The following is a 24,797-nucleotide window of genomic DNA, read 5'->3' on the forward strand; positions in this document are numbered from 1 at the left end:
GAAGATGCATATCGGGTGGCACATCGTCTCCATAGATAAAGCCCTGTGCTGACTTTACGCGATATGTGATTGGCTGGGATCTCCTAAATAAGCACTGATGGGCCCCCTTGGGTCCACTCGAATGCCTTGCTCCTGCTGATCCTCTCCAATCAGAGCTGCACGTGTACGCAGTTGCATTAACGAGCAAAGGGCCTTTGCCAAGGCACGTTCTGCATCAACAGCTTGTGATGGGCCCGCGTGCCTGTGTTCTCCGCAGTAGCAAGCAACGTCCCCAAGCGAGGCACACGCCTATCCTCCCTATTAAGCCCTCCAATCTCAAGCTCTTTTTTTTTTTACGGTCTTTCCTTCCACCCACTCCTCCAGCTGAGCCACTCAAGGGATAAAATTCATAATGTCTGTGACTTCAGCGAGCTCGTTCATGTCGGACTACACACGAGTTGCCGATCGCGATTCATCGGTCGACGACGAGAAGAGTCTGCACGCGCGCCTGAACACTGATGTCGAGTCCGGTGACTCGAAAACGGGCGAGAAGAAGAGTTCGCGCTTCTCCATTGACGGGCGTACGGTCTCGGATGCCATCATTGGTCTCTCCGACGGCATGACCGTGCCGTTCGCCCTCACAGCCGGGCTGTCTGCGCTAGGTGATACGAAAGTGGTTGTCTTTGGCGGCATGGCAGAACTGATAGCCGGTGCTATCTCGATGGGCCTGGGTGGCTACTTGGGAGCTAAGAGCGAAGAGTGAGTTATCCCTTGAATGAGCGGAGGTCTCGTCGCCAGACACCAATATGTCCTGCGGACCGCAGACTGCCGTAGACGTCTTACTAATTTTTTTTTTTATATAGGGAGTCCTACAAAGCGACCCTTAAAGAAACCAAAGAGCAGACGTTGACCGACCCCGCATCGGTAAAGGGCACAATTGCGGAGATCTTCGAGCCGTACGAGCTCCCCTCCGAGCTGGTCTCCCAGTTGACCCACCACCTCTCCGCCTCCCCCGAGCTCCCCTCTTTCCTGATGAACTTCCATCACACCCTCCCTGAGCCATCTGGTTCGCGCGCGGTAATCTGCGCAATCACAATCGCGCTGGGATATTTCATTGGCGGGTTTGTTCCCCTGCTTCCATACTTCTTTGTCGGACCCACCGATGCGTACCTTGCGCTGAAGTGGTCAATTGCGACGATGGCGGTCGCGCTGTTCATTTTCGGCTATGGCAAGACCTGTTTTGTAAGTGGCTGGAAGGGTCGGCGCAATATCCGCAAGGGCGTGGTTGGGGGTCTCCAAATGGTTCTTGTGGGAGGGGTCGCGGCTGGTTCAGCAATGGGTCTAGTTAAGGGATTTCAACTGCTCGCTGGCAATGATCACGCGTAGCTGGCTTTGTGGGCGTGATGAAATGGCGGGATTTGGAATTTCATTCATGGCATTATGACATGGCGACATTTGGACATCAATCGGCGTTAGGATTTTGTTTGTGGTCTTTGGGGCCTTTTTGAGGCTTGCGATATGGAGAAGATACACCAGTACTAACTCTATAGAATATATGGCGAAAATCACCCTTCTATCCATGAAAACCTGTTGACAGCAGCGTTGCATTGGCCTAGTATAGCTACAGAAGTAAATACAAGTTTTCAACCGCGCCTCGCAACTATCCTCATTACCTGTGATTGGTCGTACCAGAGCTCAGCCGCTCAACCAGAGCCGACAAAGGCCGCTCTGGTACAGCAACTCTCAAAATAGTTGTGGGGGGGGGGGGCAGTTCATCTCATGTTGCGGCTATTCATAGGCAGATAATCCACCAGGTGCCTGATTCCGGTTCATGCACATTGCGCCCTTGGGTAACCTGCACAGCCAAGACGATGATACAAAGGATGAGGGTAGTATAGGTGTGGCTCTGATTTCATCTACCCAAGTCTCCCGGTCAGTTGCCAAGATCTAGTTCTGGGGCTCACAGCCTCCTTTGCCTAGGCGGACGACTGGCGCCTGCTGTGACGCTCAACACAACTGAGGTCGACTTGCATCACCGAGCGTGGCAGGCGATGACGGCGTGTTTCAATTCAGAGGCATACCGAGCAGTAGTGATCACCTCCCCGCTGTTGATGACCTAGCTTTACTAGACCAGAAAGACCCAAGTACAACAGGACTTGCCGGATACTATGCAACTCGAGATGCGAGCAAGGGCGATATCACCAAGCCAAGCATCTCGATGCCACTCGTCTGCGCGACGAAGACCTTGCAGTGGTGCAAGATTCAAGGTCCTTGAAACCCGTCGAAATGACCAACAAAACCATCAGAAAGCCACATCAGCCCGTCTGACTCTAAATCAATTTTACTTTACCGGTCGGCTTTACTCGCCTCATACCTTGGGTATGAGGCGGGTACTAGGCCCCAAAAAGGCCCCCGTAGCGCACTGCGATCGTACCAAAAATAACCCGTTAGTAAACGGCCATGGCCCCCAAACCCATGGAATGCGTCAATCAGGGCTGTAAACCTGCACGCTGATCTCATGGAGCGCACTGGTTACTTGATACGTGTACGTATGTCCCCACCCGCCCACGAGGCGCTGCCGGTGGACATGCCCAGCATCATCAGCCACGATACCAGAAACGGGGGTATTCCAGGGAAGTTCTCCCGCTAGGTGAGGGAAACTCAGCCTTGCGGCTTGCATGTCCATTCCGGTTCTTACCCCCGCTTCTCCAGCCAGTGGTCTCCCATTTCGATACCGAAGGCCCCCGTACGAATACGAACATCTCTTGAACGCGCAGCCTGGCTCACGCCCCGGCCATATGGACGCAGAGGCTGACCAATGCGTAATGGTGGGTATTGAGTTCTTTCATGACACGTAAGATCCTGAACCTGGCATGTTGTATGCGTAATTGCTGTAAGCGCCATGGGGTCGAACTTAGGTCAGGTAATTACTGGGGTTGGAGTTTTGTTGCGCGGCGTTGGGACTTGAAACCTTGCACATATTCACGGTTCCTGGAGTCAACATACCTTTATTCCATCGCGTGGCAATGTGGGCCAGATTTGTCTTAAGATCGCATCTTAGAATACCCAATTTTGGGGGTTCTTTGAGAGCCAACATGTGTCACAAGATCGAGGGCCTAGAGACAAAAGGCTGACAAGCGAATCACAGTCGTGGAAACGAGACGTTTACGTCGATCAGAACATGCCCGTGGCACTAATGCATGGTCATCACTAGCAGCGTCAGCACAGCTTGAACCAAGAACCGCCATCATCCGAGTTCCGGCAAAGACTGAGCTCGGAACAACCACGCTCCGTAGGTTCGATAGGTCAGCCTCAGTACGATGTTTTACGAAGCAGGTATGCTTGAGCATTGATCCTCTGCAATGCCATAAGGTCTGCTATCCTTGCATCTACTTCTTGTACCTGCAGTACCCCAACACTATTCACGAAGGTGTCCATCGTTCTCAGCACATGTAGACACGGTGGTTCAGGGGAGTTTACTGTATATACACACGCCGACCCGGGGAAAGAAGCCCTTCTTGCCAGCCCGGCACGGGAGCGCGGAGAATAATGGGACCATTTGTGCAGAGGGATCAGGGAAAAATCGCCCCAAAGGGGACATTCTGATTGGACGTGGTTGCACGATCCCTCAACTCTGAAACTGAACGCGACCGGCTCGGTTATGATCAGCTTCCTGTAATCTGCGGTCTTTCGTCGGCACCGGGGCCGCGTCGAAGTTTTGGGGGACTTGAGAGAGGATTTGGAATACAGCCGCAAGCACGATACCACGAAATTATTGGGAGGCTGGTGTCAAGAGCGGCTGCTCTCTACTCTGCCACAGGGTCCAAAGTGCATATCCTCATCTACGCGCTGGGCCAAGCGATCTAAAACATTGGCAAGGGAATAGCGCGTCGTAGTGCCGAGTCTCTCGATTTTCAGGAGTGAACGGGAGGTGCTCATTGGCTGCTGCAGCTTGTCCAAGTCGTCTGGACTAAGCTGTCACAATCCGCTTTTATTGAACCTTTTTGGGGGGGGCACACGGGAGCTACACCACATGCGACTGGCACGCGAGCACAAAACGCTATGCTCGATATCCGGATGCTACTAAGGTACAGGCTTGACCTTAAGCGGTTCAAGCAACATTGTATTGTAGTACTCTCGAACGCGACTTGGACCCAGCACCATCACAAATCCGGCATGGATTCGAAGTGGACCAAGCGAAATTGGACATGAGGATCGGACGCCTCCCGTTGGCTAGCGTGACAGAACGACGGGGCGGAAAGGAGAGGAAAGGGTGGGTGGGCCAATCACCTGCCCTTGCGATCTTCGAAATTTTAGGGGGGAAATGAGGGCCATTGGCGTCTCAGCCGTATTCAATACGCAGAGTCTGCACAACTGTACGTAGCTCGGCATAGCGGCACAACGCACCCTTCTCGTCTGTACCTGGATTGACATAATTTCCCGACCGTAGTCCACGGGTTATTTGGTTTGAGTTACGGATCACTTGCGTATTACCCAAACTCTGGTCGGTTCTAAGCTCCAGGTACTCCCTTCTTCGCTTCCTTTTGGCTTTTGTGTCTGTTTATATCTTAGCTTTGAAGCTGTGGTCTGTGCAGAGTATCTTGACTACAATCTATCGCGTATTCGATGTACTCCGTACGGGTCCTTGTAATCGTGCAAACATAGCGGCATCCAAACAAGATATGCTAAGCCTCAAGATAGTCTCCCAGAGCCGGACAGCCACGGACATGTGAATGATGAATGACCTCTGGGCTTGCAACCCCTCTGGGTAAAGGGATCGGAAGTTGGAATCTCCGTTTTGCATGGCATTCGGGCTCCGTCCAGTCCGTTCCGTCGCATCCGCTCGGCACTCGACCGCGTGACTTGGATGGACGAGATTCTCTTGATCAGGCGTCATAAGAGAAGGATGGAGCATGAGAGCGGAGTTCGGAGTAGGGTTCGTTTGTAATTACTCGGTAGAGATGAGCTGACCTGATAATTGAAGTGATGGTGCATTCATCATGACCTCCCAAAACCGGGCCGGGCGGATCTCGGAAGCCAGTGACGACATACACTTCATAATTTCATTAGTTTTTTTTTTTTCTCCCCTTGTTATTCCTTTTTGCCTCGGGCGCCAAACCTGTATTGGCGTATTATTACCCGTATTGCCATTACGACCGACAGGCAATCTTCCCAATTTCTTCTTCCCCTTCTTAATCCTTACCTCCCCCTCCTCTCTCTGATTCCATTCTTCAACCTTCCTCTGGGCTCGGCGCCTTACTGCAGTCGCTGTTCTTGACTTCGCTCGTCCCATGCCGGTTGGTTCACGTTGAATTCCTCCCCACGAGTCTTCCCGTCTCATCCTGCGGTATCCCTCGACCCTGTCCGACGCCCCCCTTCTTCAATCGAGTGATCTAGAGTCTCCGGGGAGGAGGCTTGCTGTGAAATGATGAATACCTTCCCATCATGGAAGGACCGCACTCAAAACCAGCTCGGTAAACTTCAGATTCAGGTGCCATGGCGATCCTTTCAGCTCCTGGTACCACATCGCATGCGCCGCAAGATCCGTTCGAAGCTTCGCAGTCGTATCTCACCAACCTCATCCATCTCGACACTGCAGACGTCGATCTCGCCTGTTGATACCCTCCGGTCGCTTCAGTCGCACCGATGGACTTTCTACGACTTTCAATACCTGTTGTTGTTGATCATTGGCTTCTTCTCCCTCACCATGATCCAATCCCCTGGACCCTCGCCAAGACCGCCATCGCGACCATGCTCCTATTCTCCCTGCTCCTCCCCCTCACCAGGCAGTTCTTCCTCCCTTTCTTGCCCATTGCGGGATGGCTCATCTTTTTCTACGCTTGCCAGTATGTACACCCCTGCCACTATTGCCCCACCTGACGGCAGCGTTTTATCACGCGAGCACAACCTGGACGGGGTGCTGTGGTTTGAGCAACGGCCCAGATAGTTAACATGTACGCTTTGCAGATTCGTTCCAAGTGATTGGCGACCCGCTATCTGGGTCCGGGTCCTTCCCGCCATGGAAAACATCCTCTACGGCGCCAACATTAGCAACATTCTGTCGGCTCACCAAAGCGTAGTTCTTGATATTCTGGCTTGGATTCCATATGGACTCTGCCACTACGGAGCTCCCTTTGTCGTGTCGCTCATTCTCTTCATCTTCGGTCCCCCGGGTACAACTCCACTGTTTGCCCGAACTCTCGGATACATGAGCATGGTTGCTGTGACTATTCAGTTGGCGTTCCCCTGCTCACCACCATGGTATGAGAACTTGTACGGCTTAGCTCCAGCAGACTACTCGATGCAAGGAAACCCGGCTGGTCTTGCTCGCATTGACAAGCTCCTCGGCATCGACCTGTACACCTCGGGTTTCAAGCAGTCCCCCGTGGTTTTCGGAGCTTTCCCCTCGCTCCATGCTGCTGATTCCACCCTGGCTGCTCTGTTCATGAGCCATGTTTTCCCTCGACTGAAGCCCCTCTGGGTCACCTACACGCTCTGGATGTGGTGGGCTACTATGTACCTATCCCACCATTACGCCGTCGACCTCGTCTGTGGCGGTCTTCTCGCCACGGTGGCATTCTACTTTGCCAAGACTCGTTTCCTCCCACGCGCTCAACCAGACAAGATGTTCCGCTGGGATTACGATTTTGTCGAGGTCGGGGACTCGTTCCGTGAGGTCGGTTACGACCTGGCCAGCCTGGACGGTGATTTCAACCTTGACAGCGATGAATGGACCATGGGCTCTTCTTCCTCCGTTTCTTCAGGCTCTTTGAGCCCTGTTGAGGATCACTATGCCTGGGAAGGCGAAACTCTGACTTCGAACCACGACTTGGAGTCCGGTCGGTAAATCCGGTCACCGTGCATGCGCATAGCCTGCGTGTCATGTTCATGTTGCATCTACTTCTGTTTTGAACGGCGTTTCTCTGACGATTTCTGGAACATTATCTGCATCGCCATTTTTTTTCGACACCTATGGTTTTTAATTCCTCCCGAAAACCTTCGGTTTGCGCGGTGATCAATCCGCCGTGAGCTGAGGGTAACCTCCCCCGTTTTTCCACCTTCTAGCTGTACATGCCCTTGTCGCACCTCGTTGGAGCGACTCATCCTCCGTCCATAATACTAATTCCGGTGGCGGCCCTGTTCACCGGGTTTTACTTGCGACCCTTTTCGCCGCAATCGCCACCGTCGGGAAACATTCGCTTGTACAGATTCGGTCATCCCGCTCTGATCCGATCCTACTTCGCTTCTGACCTCATGTCTTTCGCTACGACCCTTTTTCGCCGGATGGGCACCCCCTTTCTTCGCTTCTCGCTCATCCGGTTGCACATTATTATTCTTCATGTCGATCGCTTATGAAATGGCGCCTGGTGTTAGGGGAAAACGACTTGCACGGGATCTCAAAAAAATGGCGCCTCTTGCACTACACTCGCTGTGCATATGATTTTTGGACATGGTTTTTCGCACATAGAGAAGGACTTCACCATGGCCACGGATACGGCTAATCCTTCGATGTTATGAGTGCCTTTTGCCGGCAGGTGACGGGCGGCATGGGTACTGGGTATGAGTCTATCCAACGAGTCTCTGCCCTGGTGAACCAATGGAAAATAGTCTGGCGGGGACGAGCCGGTACAGACTACTTATGGGCAGAGGGGGTTTTCGACGGAGGCCCTCCTCTCGCCTTGCCTCTCTTCACTTCCAGCTGGGGATGAAGCACGACCCAACCTACAAACTGATCAACTTACACCTGCAACTCCCGCTCCTCCATGTAATGTTTTGTTTTCCCTCTTCCTGTGGGCGGAGCGGTGTGCATGGTCTTCTCTACCTAAGTGTCTCGGGCAACAAGTTGGGTATCGTTAGCATTCTTAATCACTAGATGAGCTTATGAAGAATTGTACATTACTTCCAACACCAACTCTCAGCTTTGTAGCCCAAACGTCGACCCCCAACCTACTCTTATCTACCGGGTAAGCCCCAAACGATCAGCGCACCGGCCTGATTCGGCTCTCTGCAGGTCCCACACAACATCACCCCCGTGAAGCCCCGCAGCCCAACCAACATGCCCCCCCTCTAACTGGCTCTGCCCATAGCTCTGTCGACCCGACGGGCTGATCTTACATATTGGCCCCTTCCGAGACACACCGGCGTGAGGGGTTCCTGTCGCTTGATTGACATTCCAGACGCTCGTAGCCATCCTCGCTAAGACCTGTGATTCCTCGATCGAGGCAGGCTACAAGACTGGCTTGCAATGCATGACTTGTCTTGTCATGCATCATGCATTCCTGCTGCTGGTTAATACGGATACCCTCCCCTCGGCTGTACGTTTGAGTCAAAGTGTTTTAAGGTTTCGGTGCACGCCACAGTACGTCATATCGAGTCCTATGGGATCTACTGGTAAGGTACGGTAGGTGGATAGGACTGGGGGGAAGGAGGTCATTATATTCGTACAAAGCGCCCATTTCTAATCCCGTATACTGTGCAGTTCGGTCATTGCTTCGCCTAAAATACTAGGAACCCAGCCTGTCCGTCTAAGGTTTATCAGTGCAAACGCCGGTAGCTTTAGTTCCTGCCCGCGAGCGATTGTTAGGGAATGTGGGAACGGGAGCTCGGCGCTCATCGGGTGGGCGCAAGTCTATTTATTCATCGTCAAAAATTTGCACACGGTCGGCGTACTCGCGGATGTTGGAGTAGAAGGTTTCCTCAATATCGTCGCCTTTGCCGCTGGCGACGCGGAGGATTAGCTCGTTGAGCGAGGCGCGGCCGAGGATATCGACATGGTCACCTGGTGGCTTGTGAGCACGCAAGGGTGAGTGTGAAAAGGGGAAGAGAGTGTTTGGACCTACCGGTGTTTGGTCCGCCTCGAGGCGAGAAGCGGTCCGGCTCATGCGGCATCTCGAAGACCTTGATCTTTGTCCCGGCTGGGTTATACCGTTTGATGTGCCATCCCTTAGCACACATGTAGCCTGTGCTGAGAAGGTTGACAGTGCCGTCCCCCTCGCCCATGAAGACACCGCGGTCGATGCCGTCTTCTAAGTTTACAGTCGTATCGATGCTGACATTAAGCTTGACGGAGGGGTCGCTCTCCTCTTGGTACCAGTAACTGCGCTCCGTGGGTTTACCAACGCCGTAGAAACAGTATATCTTCATGTCTGGAGCATGAGGCAAACGGGTTTCGAGGGGGTTCAGCCATGTACGCGGGTCCTTTTCGTTGGCTTCGACCTCAGCGGCAGTGTGCGCGACGCCATGCGAGTAGCTACCAAGCACTTGGTCGCGGAACCAGTCCTCGCTCTGCTCGAAGAGATAGTCTAAGCTCTCGGACGTAGTGAGATTGCGACGGGTGAACGAGGAGTTGGCTTCACGGAAGTTGAGGAGGTTTCCGTAGCTCAAGGCCTGGCCGGGCTGGTCGTCGGGGGCCCAGGTCGCATTACCCCAGACCGCATCACCACCCTTGGGAAGCATGCTAGAGATACCCGGCATGGCGCGGAATATCTCTGCGCGTTCTTCCCTGGACAAGAACTTTTCCAGCCCGTAGACCGCGAAGGCGTTCAGCTGTGCCGTATCTCGCATCTCGCCAGATAACACGGCCGTCATGCCCTTGACGGCGCCAAGCATGCAACCGCTGATATTGATCCACGAGTCAATGTGCCTATTAACCCAGTCTTTTCCGCCTTTGCCATGCTGGTCGCTCTCTACCCACTTGAAGAAGTATAGAACGACCTGAGACCCCATGCTGTGGGAAGCGAGGGTAATTTTCTCGCCCTTCACTTCCACTGCGGTTTCGATGTAAGACTTCAGACGGCTGAAATAATTATCCCGAACCTCAAGGTTGGGATAGGAAAGCCGCCAATCGTATGCAGCAGAAAAGGCATTGGTCGGATCGTATCCAATCGTCGCCAGGTTCTCCAAGATCTTGCTCCATATCCAGTAGCCGGTAATGAAAAAGTCGGTGGCGTCGAAACCTTGAGCCGCACGGAGCTTGATGCCTGGCGGGTCAAGGCCTGTCTGACGATCCAGCATGATGTGGTTCTTCCATTCGGCCTTGTCCATCACCAGCGCCCGCATCATGCTCCAACTTCCCCAAAGGCGCCGCCGGAAATAGGGTCGCGAGGTCTCGCCCGTTCCCCAGCTCTCTAGGCCGGTAGAGATTACTCCTGGAATCATGACCACTGGGTGCTTGGCTGTGACGCCTTGAGACTGGAGGTGTAATCCAACGGAGAAAGAGTCGTAATTGACGGCCTCGCGCTCCCATTGCTATCGGAACAGGACGGTCAGCAGTCTGGATCAGATTGGAGAGTCAAATTCTAGAGGTGAGCAAATACCGAGAATTCCTTTGCGTCACGAATGATCCCTTGAGGAATCGCATCGATCCACGACTCGAGGTTCAAATCCACCAAAGATTCCAAGCTGATAACATCCTGCTGATTCGCGAAGAACAGCGCAACAAACACACCGAATAGACCCCCGAGTATGAAGAACAGACTGCTGCGACGCTTAGTCCGCGGGCGAATCACCAGCTGTTTCACCGGGGCATTATCGAATTCCGCGCGGAGCTCGTCTGTCTGCTGGCGGGTAACTCGGGGTCTCGCGTTTTTGTCTTTGGCGGATTCGTCTCCGTCTTTGACGCGGCGGCGCAACATGACGACCGCTCGGGGTGCACGCAGGTAAAGTGACTGGGCCCAATCGAAAGGAGAAAAAGGGGGGAGGCGACAAATCGACCGTGAAGCCGCAAAAGACTCGAAACGAGAGCAAGGAACTTCAGCGGGCGGATCGGCGTCACATGGTAATCCTCAGGTTCTCCATCCCGCTCTGACTTGCCTCCTTCCCCACCAACACCCGCAGCTCCATCGAATTGGGCCCTTCCATGAGTTCGCCGGGATGAGCCAGGATGATTCTCAGTCCCTCCGCTATGTGCGGTACGATAGTTCGCGCGAGAACGAGTATGTTGCCGCGATGCGCCAATTGATTTCGAAGGACCTCTCGGAACCGTACAGCATCTACGTCTACCGCTACTTCCTATATCAGTGGGGTGACCTCTGTTTCCTCGCGATGAACGAGAAGGACGAGATGGTTGGAGTGGTGGTGTCCAAGCTGGAGCCCCATCGCGGTGGCCCCATGAGAGGCTATATCGCCATGCTGGCCGTACGCACGGAATACCGGGGTCAGCGCATCGCAACGAAGCTAGTGCGCATGGCAATCGATGCAATGATTGAAAGACAAGCCGACGAGGTATGTTCCTGGTGGTCCCCGTGAGTCGGATACTGTGCTAACCAGCGGGTCCGACTAGATCGTCCTCGAGACCGAAATTACCAACACCGCCGCAATGAAACTATACGAGCGTCTCGGATTCCTTCGCAGCAAGCGACTTCACCGGTACTATCTGAATGGCAACTCTGCGTATCGCCTGGTACTCTACCTGAAGGACGGGGTTGGCTCCAACCGAACGGATTTCGAGCTAGGGTCACTTCCTCCGCCAATCGCCGAGGCACCAAGTGTGGCTCCTGCAGCTGTGGAAGGAAATGGGAGGGGGTGATATATATCGTGACATGCCATGATGATGCGAAATGACCAAACATAGATACACCTGCACATTTTTACGAAACGGCGCTTGGGACTCACCAGAACGCATTTATCTAAAGACCTCTTGTTTTTCCACTGCTGAGGTATGTCTGTATATCAAAGGAAGCTGCCAGGTCCATCAGGGTCATCGAATGGGTCTATATCTAAGCAGGTTGGAACCAGTAGTTTTTGACAGAACGGAACTCAGTCTCATTGCGTATGTGCTGCAATGGGGTACTTCCATGGAGTATACTAATTATCCTTCTTCTCCCCTCGATCTGTTGGCTCGCCTTCGCCTTGGTCTCCCTCTGCTTTACTCTGTGCCTGCACCTTGGAAAACCAGAATTTGTTGAGCATGCCACCCAAAAATTTCTGATCAATCCACTTCACCAAACCATAGACTACCCACCCCCAGCCCCACAGGGAGACGCCCATCATACTAGCGACAAGCAAGACCGGTCCAAGGATCAACAGGGCCAAGACCACATATAGCAAGAGTGCAACCGCCGCAAAGAGAAACACCCCAACCAGAAAGACGAGTAGCGGAACACCACAGCAAATCAGTTGGCAAACAAGGAAAGTAGAGGCAATCGGCCGATTCAACGCTTTTTCGTAGATGGCCGCTTGTCTTGGCGGAGGAAGGTATCGGTCCACCAGCCATTGAACGAGCCATTCGAAGCTATCCATGGCCCGGGGAACAGTCCACAGATCCAGCCGCTGAATGCTGTCCAGATGGCGCCGACTGAGATCTCGCCTTGGGGCTCGCTCTGCTTGCTGGGTTGATCGTCCGATGGGAACTCGCCAGGCATGATGTCGTCTGTCACATCTCCCGTGGTATCTTGTACTTGCTGCAAAGGCTTTTCGGTCACCTTCTGCGCGTTGTCCGTCACGGATTCGACTTGATTCGGGAGTTGACTTCCGACGCCGCTGACACCGCTGGTCACTGTATTCAGTGACATTTTCGATCAGGAGTGATGGCGTGAATATTAGAAATACAATCTGGCGATGAGAAATTTCCCCAGGGTTTGCGGTGCCAGAATGGGATTACCTGACAGTTGGATATTTTAATCTATACAACCATCACAATCTGGGCGACGACCCGATGACGTAGAGGGCGCCCGTCAAACTTGTTAAAATATATTAATTTCTGCATCCACCTCTATCCATGTAACGAAAGCGGACCCGTCAAAGCATAACATACGAGTACGTTTGCATGATGCAAATAAACGCTGTGACCCATTGAAGCTACGTCTGTACAGCCACATGGCGGACTCGAGCCACGCGTTAGTCGATCCAAGTATCCAGCCCGGCATCCAGAGCCTTCAGACTTTCATACGATGCTTCCTTATTGTTTTTCCCCGGCAGAGCTTGAACACGAAATAATGGGTCAGGCGTCATGTGGGGGTTTCGCTGTTCGTATGAAAGTGTTATCGCCTCCCGGAATATATACGTCAATATTCCTGCGATCGACTCGAAGTGCTCTCGCATCTTAGTAGTCTGATGGGGCCTCACACAGCTGCAATCCCCCAGGGACAATCTTTGGGAGCTTCCAAGTGGATGTACGACCACTGAAGGGGTTAGACCGGCTCCGTGTATGATTGACGTGGGACGAAATCCTCACCTCGCCACCATTGTCGACATGGTAGAACCAAAAGTCTTGGGAATTCGCCGCTAGGCCATACACGCGACAGTTCCACTCTCCTCGTCGTCTCCGTGCGGCATGTACCATTCCTACGAGTAGTCAGACATGTCTCCTGTCGGTAAGGGTGTGAACTCGCCTACCCATGTAAGTGTGGATCTCTGAACTTTCGAAGAAGGCCGGCTTGTTGGTGTGTACAATGATGAGATAGATACCCAAGTCTTGTTCAGATCCATACCATAGAGTATAGTATGGCACGCCATAGATGCTGTACTCTTTCCGCTTGGACTGAACACCTCCGTGTATGAACTCGACGTCTGTCTCCAGGCGCAAGCTCGCAGCTGCTTCTGGCTTGAGCTTCTCGAAGACATGCCTGATAATGTCATCCAAGCGAGTCTTCCTGGTAGCTTCCTTCTTATCTATACTTGAATCACGCCGTAGCAGCATCCTCACTATGGACTCTGACGATTACTCGTGGGATCATGGCGCTGGAAACGAAACTTACCAAAATCAGAGCTAAGACGAAGGCTTTTGTGATTCACCATCCAGGGCCGTTCTTTTTCGGCCAGAAGACTCTCCCCTATACTGCCATCTAAAGTTGCCGGGTGGCGAGTGAATAATGAGCGACTGCTGTTATTGTTGAGGCCTTGGGCGGAAATGAAGCTGGGCTGCATAAGACGTCTCGACTTCCACTCTGCTTTCTGGGCAATGACTTTCAGCTGCTCCGGGCATATTCTTCCGGCATTGAACTCCAATGCAGCAGCGAACACCCTCCTGATCTGCATCTTCATGCTTTGAAGCCTGGAATCGCTGTATACCATTTTGTTGGGTCACGGGTGTTCCGTAAGAGCTGTTCTGTGAGAAGGGAGTGTAAGCATTGTAAACCCAAGATACGAATATGTCATCGAACGAAACAATGACCTGTCAAAATTTGTCGTTCTATTACCAGACCACACTGTTTTGAGAGCGGAAGTCGATAGAGCGAGAGCGGTTTGGGTAATTTCGTCCAGATTGGGAGCGGAGCGGTTGTAAGGGTCTCATGTACTGATCATAGCGAAGCGATGGGCTCTATATCATACTATGAAGCATTCTTATAAAGTTGGTTCACGGACCATTGGCCCCGGCGATGGTAGCTCATGGATATCTTGTCCTAGATGGATTTGATCCGCTTGGAATTTCCAGTTGTATAGAGCTAGCCTTCTTGTCCGTTGAATAATACGCTACGCCCAGCAACATCCGGCCCCGAACGGCCAGAAAAGGACAGAAGCAACATGCGGGGACTGAGTAATTCGTTTTGTCCTTAAAGATGAAGATTGCTCCTAATTCCTTAGAAGTGCAGCTTCTTGGACCAACTTGTGGCAACGTGAAGTAGGATGAATGATAGACCAACTCCGGGCTAATCTCTTCTGGGAAAGAGCAGTTCCGAGGGTTGCTAGGCGCAACTTCGTACTCAGTGCATTCTGTGGAAGCTGCTACAATCGTTGGCTCGCTGAGCTTCAAATATATAGGAGTTGATGACTTCGTAGTTCGGGGCCACTCGAATGGAGCGGGCCAGTTCCTACCTGCCATACCGATTTGAGCTGGGCGTTATCAGAGCACGGTTTCGTGATAAGGTCAAGAAGTAATCTCGAATCACATAAGAAACACTTATCGAACGCATCGATGAGTATGTAGCTGTCTTGAAAAGTGACTTGGTTTTCATGACATCGGCGAAGACCTTCCAAAAACCCTCTCGTGCATTGGCATTCTCGAACAGCCGTTCCAGGGCTTGGCCATGCCGTCACCGCAGTCACAATGCCGGAACCTGGGCATGCCCAGTGAGATGCCTCGTGGAACTATTACAGATCGTATACTAACAGTTCCCGCACGAGCATGTCAGCGCCTGAAACGTACTCAGTCCCAGTGGAACAGATATCCGTGCTATGATACCCACGCAGACTATGTTTCCATCCTCGCATGCTAGCTCTCGCAATATGTATTAGGGTCCACCCGTTATTTCGTGCTGTCCATCGCGCCAGAGTCACGTGGAATGCGGTCATGCCCTGCCCTATATCACGCCTTATCTTTCCACGCCGATCTCCAAGGAATGGCATCACAGGCACAGACAACAAGGCGGCATTGCGGTCAGGCGACCCATCGATGACGCCCAAACTGCCAGTTCCAATATCATCGTAGAGTTTGCCGGCGCGCCATCAGTTCGCTTCGGGAAGAATCCTAGCGCCAAGCCCCTTTTTCCCATCAAGGTATTTGTAGATCGCAGCAGCATTTGCGAGTTCTAAAGGGACCGGCCCGCTGGGTCTCAGCCTAGAACGGCCGGTATGCTCGCAATGTAGCGGAGTTATGCATGCATAGCTAGCTCGAGTCTTTTTGGCGCGATAAATGTACGCAGTGTAGAGTCGAGCATGGGTCGGGAATTCCAAATCGGGAGAGGGGCTGAGATGCCACGGATCTGCGGCAGGACTTTGACGTGTATCGATGGATGGGATGCATGTGGTCCGTGTGGTTGATCCACAGGATGCTCAGTGTATTTGTATCGGGAGGACTTATCTTTCCAGGTTCTATCTGTACTCCGTATCCAGATGCCGCGGTACTAGTATCTTCCATTCTAGCCTGGCTTGAGGAAGAACCGGCTCGTGAATACTGCCGGGCCTCTCCCCCAAAAAATGCGTCATCACGAACTGATGGCGTTATGCCCGAAGTGGTGGCTCTTCGTGAAGTACAGATTGGATGTTTCAATCCTTGTTTTTCTCTCCTGCATACAGTGCGGCTCGGTCTCACGTTGACATTCCTGTCAACACGAGACCCTGCGTGCTTGTCTCAGCCACGGAGAGCGTCTGAACGGTTGATCAGGGGCAACTAAAAAGATGGTCGGGCTACAGCCTCCATGCGTCCGTTGTTATTTGAGTTCATGCTGCGGAGGAATCAGCCGTCGAGTCCTCCCGAGTCCCACCCAGGCTCCACTCGGGTGCCCATTTACCCCTGAGCGAAAGCATGGACCAGGAATGTACTATGTAGAGGACCAGGGAGATGGGGAAAGCAGAATAAAAAAAAAGTAAAAATAAAAAAAATAAAGAGCAAAGAGCAAAGAGCATCGGACGCTGTCCAGTGCACCCCCGCATACGAGACACAAGCAGATTGGGGTTAGCTAGATTGAGCTTGGGACACTAAACGGTCCCGGAACCCGGATGAGCCATTTATTGGAATCAAGTGACGCTATGCATGGTGCGGTGATTTCTGGGATCTTGACAGGGAAGACAAGGATGCTCACTATCCATGTCCCTCGAGTATACGGACGGTCCAGAAGGAAGGCTACAGGGTTATCCGCGGCCTCCGGCACATCGTTGGGGCCAGCACGGCTGCAAGATCCGCCTGGCGCTTGAGACACACCAAAACATACCAATGCGCCAACAGCTCCGGAATACAAGAGCAGTTGACTCAATCCGGAATGGCCGCAAAGTCGATGAGGTCAGAGGTGGGCAGAAGCGATAAGCAACCCTGCGTCTCGATTGCCAGGATTTCTTTTTCTGAAGGCTGCAAGGCTTGTTCATGTGCTTTGCTTTTGTTTTTTCCACCTGGGCAGGTTTCTCATACAAGGTGTTTTTGCCGGAGGTTCTGGGGATGTTTGAGCCTGGCCTCACTCCGATTCCAAGTAGATTATTCAATTGAACCTGAAACCTTGCGCGAACGGGAATGCCCACATCCACATGGAGGTCTCGTGGACAAAGCACCCCAAACGGGAGGCCCGTTCAACCCTGCTAATCCCCACTCGAGAGTCAGTGCGGCCCCTCTCGACTCGGATGCAGGTACAATGATGGCCTGTGTGACACTTTTCGTTCTCCCCTTTGCGATCTATAGAAAGATTCTGCGCATTACAATCGCACTGAGGGCCCGAATCCTTTGCACAGAGAAGCCGTTGATAGGTGGTGCTCCGGTTTGCCGGCGCTGTGGAGCCTTCCATGGCTGGGAAGATTACGCAGTCACAAAGTAGGAACAGGGGCTATCGGCGATCATCCTAGCGGGATTGGGGGGGAAACAAATCTCCCGAGAGTTTTTCGGGGACACACATCCTCCAGATTGACAGTAGTACGCTGGATCTGGTGTTCCGATCGTAGTACGGCTGCAGAAGCGTTGCGCAAGCTGTACCAAGTATGGTTTCAGGGGAAGTGGCGAAAAAGATAACCCTGGCCCAGGGGTCGGATCTCTATCAACGCTGAGGCATAGAAACGACTCGTCATACTCCCTTGCATGGAGACGCATGGAAAAGGGCGAATTGGCTTATCTTCTATCGATTCGCCTTTTCACAGATCTGGGAATTATTGCAAATATCGTCGGAACTCTCCCAACACGCTATGCGATCTCTTTCATCTCCTGTAGTCCGTAGCCCGCAGTCCCCGCTGCCACTTGTACTGGTTAAACTCGTAGAGATCGTAGCAAGTCTGGGCTTCGATCCTTTGCTTGCATGCTTTTCTGCCACTAATATTGGCAGCAAGAATCAGCACTAATACCATTGGGCTTTTGGGGAAAAAAAAGCAAAACCATTTATTTTTTTTTATTTTTTTTTTCACCCAAAAATGCGAGGAAATCATGATGGACGGCGACTCCACCGCAAAACCCACCTGGGAGACTACTTTGTCCCCCTCCTGTCCTATTTCTCCCCCCCCAGACCCGCACGCCCTAAGAAATCTAATTAACCCCCTCCTAATTCCTCCCCTCTTTCTACCTCTTTCGCCTTCCTGTTCCTACTGTGACAGGGCTTCCCAATTCCTCGCCTAATCTTACTTGCTCGAACTTCCCCTTGCAAAGTTGGGACTCGACCATATTTTCCGCCCTTATCCTCCCCTGTCCAGAGGGTTCAGCTCCTGCGAGGTATGCGAACTACTCAGAACGCCTGATCGTCACATTCTAGACATGTACCTGATGATCGTGCTCATGACTTCTATTGGAGACAACAGTTAACACTATCCGCTCGCCAGTGTCTCGCGCGACCTTCGTATCACGGTTGTCGGTGGTGTCGAACCCACTAGTCTTCCAACCCGCGACCACCCTTCATCACACAATGTCCGTTGCGACCATGCTACAACCCGCATCAAGAATCTCACGGGCATCCTCGTCCTCATCCTCGTCCTTTCAGCCCGTCACACGACAGAACACCATGTCGTCGCACGATACGCGGTCGCTCCGCCAGTCCAAGCGCATGTCAGTGACTGCGTTGTACCTGTCTATGTCCGCGAAGGACAGAGACTTGGAAATTTCGGATGACCTGGCTCGCGGTACGCACACGAATTCCTGACTGACTGCCTGATACCCCGTACTGATCCTCTCATAGCCCAGAAATACCTGCGTGAACTCAAGTCGAAGATCTCCACCCAGTCCAAGAAGAACTTCGTCCTCGAAAAAGATGTACGGTACTTGGACTCGCGAATCGCATTGCTGATCCAGAACCGGATGGCTTTGGAGGAGGTAAGTTCTGATAGTCACGGAACCCTAGATCTCCTCAGGCTCACATGACCATCTAGCAAAACGAAGTCGCAAGCCACCTTGATGATGTTGACCCTGCCGAGGGCTTCTTCCCGAACGATGACCGAACTCAGAAATACGGGAACCTCCTTTTCTTGCTCCAATCCGAACCTCGTCACATCGCCCACCTTTGCCGTCTCGTTTCCATGGCCGAGATCGACGCCCTTCTGCAGACTGTGATGTTTACCATTTACGGTAACCAGTATGAGAGCCGTGAGGAGCATCTGCTGCTCACCATGTTTCAGTCCGTCCTCACCTATCAATTCGACAACACCCCCGAATACTCCTCCCTCCTGCGCCAAAACACCCCCGTGTCCCGAATGATGACTACCTACACACGCCGCGGCCCCGGCCAGAGCTATCTTAAGCAGGTGCTCGCCGAGCGAATCAACTCCCTTATCGAATTGGACGATGTCGACTTGGAAATCAACCCCCTCAAGGTGTATGAGACCATGGTAAAACAGATCGAAGAGGAGACTGGCACTCTGCCCGACCACCTTGCCCGATCTGTCACTGCTGAGGATGCGGAGGCAAACCAGCAGGTGCAGGCGATTATTGCCCCTCGTTTGAAGATGTTGACAGACATTGCGAACGGTTTCTTGAACACGATCATCGATTCGGTGAATGAGGCGCCCTACGGTATTCGGTGGATCTGCAAGCAGATTCGATCCCTGTCTCGTCGCAAGTACCCCGATGCGCAAGACCAGACGATCTGTACTCTGATCGGTGGTTTCTTCTTCTTGCGCTTCATCAACCCTGCCGTGGTTACGCCTCGTTCCTATATGTTGATTGATGCGGTTCCCGGCGACAAGCCTCGTCGAACTCTGACCCTGATTGCGAAGATGATCCAGAATTTGGCTAACAAGCCCTCGTATGCCAAGGAGCCTTACATGGCCAGCTTGCAGCCATTCATTGAGTCAAACAAGGAGCGAGTCAACAAGTTCCTACTGGACCTCTGCGAAGTCCAGGACTTTTATGAGAGTCTTGAAATGGACAACTACGTCGCTCTGTCCAAGCGTGATTTGGAGTTGCAGATCACCCTCAACGAAATGTACTCCACGCACTCGCTTTTGGAGAAGCATGCCACCGCTCTGACTCAGGACGCCAACTCCCACCTTGCGCTTTTGTTGCAGGAGCTGGGAACAGCCCCTGCCCAGGTTCCCGGAAGGAGAACCGAACTATCACCGTGCCCCTTTTCAGTCGGTGGGAAACCGCTTTAGACGACATGACGGCGGCTCTGGATATCACCCAAGAAGAAGTCTTTTTCATGGAGGCGAAGTCAACCTTCGTCCAGATCCTGCGATCTCTGCCTCAGAACTCCTCCGTCGCTCGCCGACCCTTGCGGCTAGACCGCATTGCCGAAGCTGCTGCAACCTTGAAGAACGATGCCGTTATGGTCCGCAAGGGTATTCGCACCATGGAGCTCCTGAGCCAACTACAGGACATGGGTGTGATCGACCGCTCCGATGAGTTTAGTCTGCTCCGCGACGAAGTTGAGCAGGAGCTTGTTCATCTTGGTTCGCTGAAAGAAAAGGTGCTGGTTGAGACCAAGCAACTGGAGGAGGTTTTCTCCACCATCCGTGACCACAACGCGTACCTGGTGGGTCAACTGGAGACTTACAAGTCCTATCTCCACAACGTGCGTAGTCAGTCCGAAGGCAAAACTCGGGCGGGCGGTAAATCGAATGAGAAGAAGCAGGAGCTTGGCCCGTACAAGTTCACCCACCAGCAACTGGAGAAGGAGGGTGTGATTCGACGCAGCAATGTTCCCGAGAACCGTCGTGCGAACATCTACTTCATGTTCAAGAGTCCACTCCCTGGTACTTTTGTTATTAGTCTCCACTACAAGGGCCGCGCTCGTGGGCTGCTCGAGCTTGACCTCAAACTTGATGATCTTCTTGAGATGCAAAAGGACAACCAAGAAGATCTGGACCTGGAATACGTGCAATTCAATGTCACCAAAGTGCTTGCTCTTCTGAACAAGCGATTTGCTCGCAAAAAGGGATGGTAAACGCCTCACCCCTAGTCTTTATTACGATCTACGAAGCCAATCTCCAGAAGAAGCCACTGGGGGTTTCCGTTGGCCTGGAGTCTGGCTAGCTGCCCACTGCGGCACCTAATCTACATGATTTGCTGGTTCGAATCATTACACCCCCGATTCCAATATTTCTATCAGCGATTGTTGATGGAGGACATGAAATGCTCTCTCATGACTCGGACTTGATCTCTATTCTGGAAGACAATCCTTGTGAATGCCGCCCATACACGAACATACCTGAAGAAGACGATGAAGCGATCCCGCTGGCGGGACCTGAGATAAAGCGTCAGCGTTTTATTTTCCCCTTTGTTTCGCAAGTGATTTTGTTTTTTGTTGCCAATTTTATACCCAGCGCATCGTTTTCATGGTTCTTTTTTGCGAGTTCTGGAGGTTTGGATTGGACTCAGTCCTGTAATCCTATCTTGATGTTGCACCGCTTGGTCCGTTTTGGGCCCCCCTTGCGCTGTGTATAATAAATGCTTTGTGTGGTTTTCTTTCTTTTTTCGTTTTTGCACCTGGATTGAATACCCGTATCGTTTTTTGTTGGATTTAGTGTACAGGGTTTTAGAAAGACGATTTCGATTATCATTCGACAGCATACGTAACCTCGAATTAGCGTGGCGAACCGGCCCACGCCCCTCGCTGCGCCCCTCCAGGCTTCGGATCGCGTTCGACTGCTGATTTGTGCCGTTTGCGGGCAGTGCTGGAGATGCTGCAACCGTCGTCATAATATGTTCGTAGGACTGTTGACTTGGTTTCATCGCACAGGATTATCGTTTTTATCTGTTCGATCTTCCTCTAGTCCGTAATATCAATCATCTAATCGCAGATTTGTACTTTCGTCGGAAGGGAACATCGGATCAGAGCCCCTTTCTTCAGCAGACACCCTGCCAATGGGAAAGTCGTAGAATTGTTCCTGGTTCTCAAATTCTTCGTTCAGATCGACTGTCCCCGTGATTCTGTCACTAAACCAAACCCTGTTGTTTACCGCAAGACTCCGCCGATCATCCGGGCGGTTCTTAGCCTGGAAGTGGCCACTCCACGCGGACTTCCGCCTTTCCTCTCACAACTCCCCTTCCCTCTCCACTCCTCAATCCTTGATCTCTTTCCCACTTCTAGACCTTCATCATGGCGGCTACAGAGCTGAAACCTCCGTTCGACCCTAAGTACGATCATTACGACTTCCCCACCACTGCCCCCGAGCCGCAGAGTGGTCACCCCGGCCACACCACCCCAGAGCAAAATGCTAAGGTCCACCAGCTTCGGACTCTCCTGGAGCAAATGGGCTACACCGAGCGATTGGATACATTGTCTATGCTGCGATTCCTGAGAGCCCGCAAGTTCGATGTCGAGGCTGCCAAGACCATGTACGTGCTATAGCCATAATTTTTTTTATTCTTATTTCGCCCCCCTCCCCCTCCCCTGCTACATTTGCGGGGCCTTTCTGAGAAAGAGCAACAGAGCTTCTACAAGCTCAATTCATCTTGTCTTGAACCTTTTAATAGACTTTGCTAATCTTATCTTCGCAGGTTCGTGGACTGTGAAAAGTGGCGCAAGGAGTTTGGTACAGATGACCTGCCCCGCACCTTCAACTACGAGGAGAAGGCAAAGGTTTTCGAGTATTACCCTCAATACTACCATAAAATCGATAAGGTAGATGCTCTCTGCTAGTCCGGTCGTTCTAGAAGGAATCTTTAAAGCAGACTAACCACCCACTCATTTAGGACGGCCGTCCTGTCTACATCGAGAAGCTCGGAAAGATCGACCTCAATGCGATGTACAAGATCACCACTGCCGAACGCATGCTGGCTAACCTTGTCACCGAGTACGAGAAACTCGTCGATCCTCGTCTGCCCGCCTGCTCTCGCAAGTCCGGCAAGCTCCTCGAGACCTGCTGCACGATCATGGATCTGAAGGGTGTCGGCATCACCAGCATTCCCTCCGTCTATGGATACGTTCAACAAGCTTCCAAGATCTCCCAGAACTACTATCCCGAGCGTCTGGGCAAGCTATACCTCATCAATGCCCCCTGGGGCTTCAGCAGCGTCTTCAGCGTCGTCAAGGGCTTCCTCGACCCCGTCACCGTTGCCAAGATCCACGTCCTGGGCAGCGGCTACCAGAAGGAGCTGCTCGCCCAGGTCCCTGCCGAGAACCTGCCGGTCGAATTCGGTGGAAAGTGCAAGTGTGAGGGTGGCTGTGAGTTCTCCGATGATGGCCCCTGGCAAGACCCCGAGTGGTCGCGCACCCCTGCGTGGGCGGAACCTAAGGGCGACGCGGCTGTTGTTGAGAACGAGGATCCCGGATACGAGAAGAAGGCTGCCGAGGGTCAGGAAGGCGCCCAGGCTAGCGCTTAAGCAAGTATATACTCGGGGCTCCCCTCTCCCGCTCGTTACAATGCTTTCGCTGGGAGCTGGTCACCGCTCTTTCTGTGGCCTTGGCACCTTCCTGTGAGAAAATCTAGAAAAGGAAAAGACCCCTCGATGGTTGATCCAGGGTTGCTGGTTGACCTCTATCAATACCAAATCTATCGGTCGTTAAATATCATCGGTCGACGGAGGCGTCTCTCTTCGTCCATGTTTGCTGGCAGACCCAGGTTTTTTTTCTTTTTTCTTTTCCCCTTGATTCTCCCCTTTTCTTTCTCTCTTCAGGGAGACTTCGCCATCTCATCGCCAACCCTCTTTATCCACTAGCCTCATGTTGGTGGACTCTTTGTCCTTTCCCTTGCTTTTGATCTAGATATCGTGAGTGTACTGTTCAGACATACTTTTTTTTGGCCTGCTTATTAGAGAAGAACGGAGAATCTGGGGGTGAGGCTTTAAAAGCGAGTTGAGGAGTGGAATGCTGGGCTTTGTTTTTTTTCCCTCTTGGTTCTACGATGTGGAGTGAACATGGCAGAGCACATAACGAAATATGGCTATCAAGCTTGGGAATATATTTCTCGCTCTTGACCTACGCAAAGATCCTTTCGTAGGGTGCCATATGACATTCGTGGAGAACTAGTATAACAAAACAAGACATGGTATCATGATAACCAGTTAGACCTGGACACCGAAACGCCCCGTAGAAATTCAAATCCCCCCTAGGAAAGAATAGAAAAGAAATAAAAAAAAAGAGAATAGTCGTAAACCTTCTCTCACATTTGCTCCACCACATCCGCTGCTCTACCCGCCCTTTCGGCCTTGCCCACTGTCGTAGCCAATGCATTGCCCTCGGCACTATCCTCCATGTCCGCGTCGCCTTGTAACCGCTGAAGTGTCCGCAACGTCTTCTCATAGACTTCCGCCATTTCTCCGCTCCGCCACCGCTCCGCCTCCGCATCTGTCCCAAGGGGAACCTCCAATGTCCACGCAGGATCCGGCCCACGCCGAGCTTTCGTCCGTCGCGGTTGTGCCTCGGTATTATTCTCCTCATTCCGACTCGTTTCTTCCCCATCCGCCGTCTCATCCATTCGGCCCCCATCTTCATGTTCTTGTGTACTCTCCTTATCAAGTCCATCATCCAGGCCCGCCTCATCTTCTTCTTGGATTACCCTCGCCAGCTCAGCCCCATAGTCCCGAGCTGCACGCCGCGGCGCATCCCGTCTCAATTGTGCAACGGTCGTAGTGAGCGATTCCAGCTGAGCGTATAGCGCCGTCACACGCGAGGCGAGCTCCGCATCATAGGCTTCATATTCCACCGTCTCTGGCGCGGTAAAGGCCTCCGGGAATGGGAACTGCGGGGATGAAGAATCGAGCCCGTTGATACTGATCGATGCGGACGCCGTGGTGAAGGTGCGTGCTATGTACTATAAGCTCGGAAAGTCAGAGAAATAAGTCTAGCCGGGTTTACCGTTCCACGGACTCCTAGGTAAAACATACCTCGTCAACCAGCTCCCTTACGCGTTCGCGCATAGGATCCGGCGTCTCATTGTTGGTGGCGGAAAGGGGCAGGTGCAGGTCGAGCTTTTCGCGGGCGAGATTAGTTACATTGGCAAAGAGGTATGTAAAGTCTGCGGGCGATTGGAGCTCGATCTTTCGAGGGTAATCTGGCGTGGGCATTTTAGAGGTTGTTGATTGTTGGTGGAGAGCGCGT

The 24,797-nt window shown here is 52.4% G+C and overlaps 10 protein-coding genes across 10 annotated transcripts; 5 read left to right on the forward strand and 5 right to left on the reverse strand.

Moving 5' to 3' along the window:
- Positions 1–391: 391 nt before the first annotated feature.
- N7468_004490 (VIT1/CCC1 transporter family protein) lies at positions 392–1,365 on the forward strand (the record flags this gene model as incomplete). The annotated part of the gene is made up of 2 exons (XM_058473787.1): positions 392–738; positions 843–1,365. 2 exons carry the CDS (start codon positions 392–394, stop codon positions 1,363–1,365), a joined length of 870 nt encoding a protein of 289 aa, XP_058332790.1.
- Positions 1,366–5,625: 4,260 nt separating this feature from the next.
- Positions 5,626–6,826, forward strand: N7468_004491 (phosphatase PAP2 family protein; the record flags this gene model as incomplete). The annotated part of the gene is made up of 2 exons (XM_058473788.1): positions 5,626–5,825; positions 5,947–6,826. The coding sequence occupies 2 exons, from the start codon at positions 5,626–5,628 to the stop codon at positions 6,824–6,826; spliced, it is 1,080 nt and encodes a 359-aa protein (XP_058332791.1).
- A 1,786-nt stretch (positions 6,827–8,612) lies between these two features.
- On the reverse strand, positions 8,613–10,613 carry N7468_004492 (phospholipid:diacylglycerol acyltransferase; the record flags this gene model as incomplete). The annotated part of the gene is made up of 3 exons (XM_058473789.1): positions 8,613–8,758; positions 8,820–10,227; positions 10,296–10,613. 3 exons carry the CDS (start codon positions 10,611–10,613, stop codon positions 8,613–8,615), a joined length of 1,872 nt encoding a protein of 623 aa, XP_058332792.1.
- Positions 10,614–10,851: 238 nt separating this feature from the next.
- Positions 10,852–11,506, forward strand: N7468_004493 (peptide alpha-N-acetyltransferase MAK3; the record flags this gene model as incomplete). The annotated part of the gene is made up of 2 exons (XM_058473790.1): positions 10,852–11,202; positions 11,261–11,506. The coding sequence occupies 2 exons, from the start codon at positions 10,852–10,854 to the stop codon at positions 11,504–11,506; spliced, it is 597 nt and encodes a 198-aa protein (XP_058332793.1).
- A 278-nt stretch (positions 11,507–11,784) lies between these two features.
- Positions 11,785–11,967, reverse strand: N7468_004494 (uncharacterized protein; the record flags this gene model as incomplete). The annotated part of the gene is made up of 1 exon (XM_058473791.1): positions 11,785–11,967. One exon carries the CDS (start codon positions 11,965–11,967, stop codon positions 11,785–11,787), a length of 183 nt encoding a protein of 60 aa, XP_058332794.1.
- Positions 11,968–12,131: 164 nt separating this feature from the next.
- N7468_004495 (uncharacterized protein) lies at positions 12,132–12,491 on the reverse strand (the record flags this gene model as incomplete). Its single annotated transcript, XM_058473792.1, has 1 exon — positions 12,132–12,491. One exon carries the CDS (start codon positions 12,489–12,491, stop codon positions 12,132–12,134), a length of 360 nt encoding a protein of 119 aa, XP_058332795.1.
- A 530-nt stretch (positions 12,492–13,021) lies between these two features.
- Positions 13,022–13,962, reverse strand: N7468_004496 (uncharacterized protein; the record flags this gene model as incomplete). Its single annotated transcript, XM_058473793.1, has 3 exons — positions 13,022–13,263; positions 13,315–13,590; positions 13,677–13,962. The coding sequence occupies 3 exons, from the start codon at positions 13,960–13,962 to the stop codon at positions 13,022–13,024; spliced, it is 804 nt and encodes a 267-aa protein (XP_058332796.1).
- A 4,265-nt stretch (positions 13,963–18,227) lies between these two features.
- On the forward strand, positions 18,228–20,699 carry N7468_004497 (Ras GTPase activating protein IRA2; the record flags this gene model as incomplete). Its single annotated transcript, XM_058473794.1, has 4 exons — positions 18,228–18,441; positions 18,498–18,631; positions 18,688–19,814; positions 19,889–20,699. 4 exons carry the CDS (start codon positions 18,228–18,230, stop codon positions 20,697–20,699), a joined length of 2,286 nt encoding a protein of 761 aa, XP_058332797.1.
- Positions 20,700–21,854: 1,155 nt separating this feature from the next.
- N7468_004498 (SEC14 family lipid-binding protein) lies at positions 21,855–23,080 on the forward strand (the record flags this gene model as incomplete). Its single annotated transcript, XM_058473795.1, has 3 exons — positions 21,855–22,093; positions 22,256–22,379; positions 22,451–23,080. The coding sequence occupies 3 exons, from the start codon at positions 21,855–21,857 to the stop codon at positions 23,078–23,080; spliced, it is 993 nt and encodes a 330-aa protein (XP_058332798.1).
- Positions 23,081–23,859: 779 nt separating this feature from the next.
- N7468_004499 (uncharacterized protein) lies at positions 23,860–24,763 on the reverse strand (the record flags this gene model as incomplete). The annotated part of the gene is made up of 2 exons (XM_058473796.1): positions 23,860–24,510; positions 24,584–24,763. 2 exons carry the CDS (start codon positions 24,761–24,763, stop codon positions 23,860–23,862), a joined length of 831 nt encoding a protein of 276 aa, XP_058332799.1.
- Between the last annotated feature and the right edge of the window lie 34 nt (positions 24,764–24,797).

This window comes from Penicillium chermesinum, assembly GCF_028974085.1.
Source record: "Penicillium chermesinum strain IBT 19713 chromosome Unknown utg000003l:1.0-5111272.0:1.0-5115320.0, whole genome shotgun sequence".
Lineage (NCBI taxonomy): Eukaryota > Fungi > Ascomycota > Eurotiomycetes > Eurotiales > Aspergillaceae > Penicillium > Penicillium chermesinum.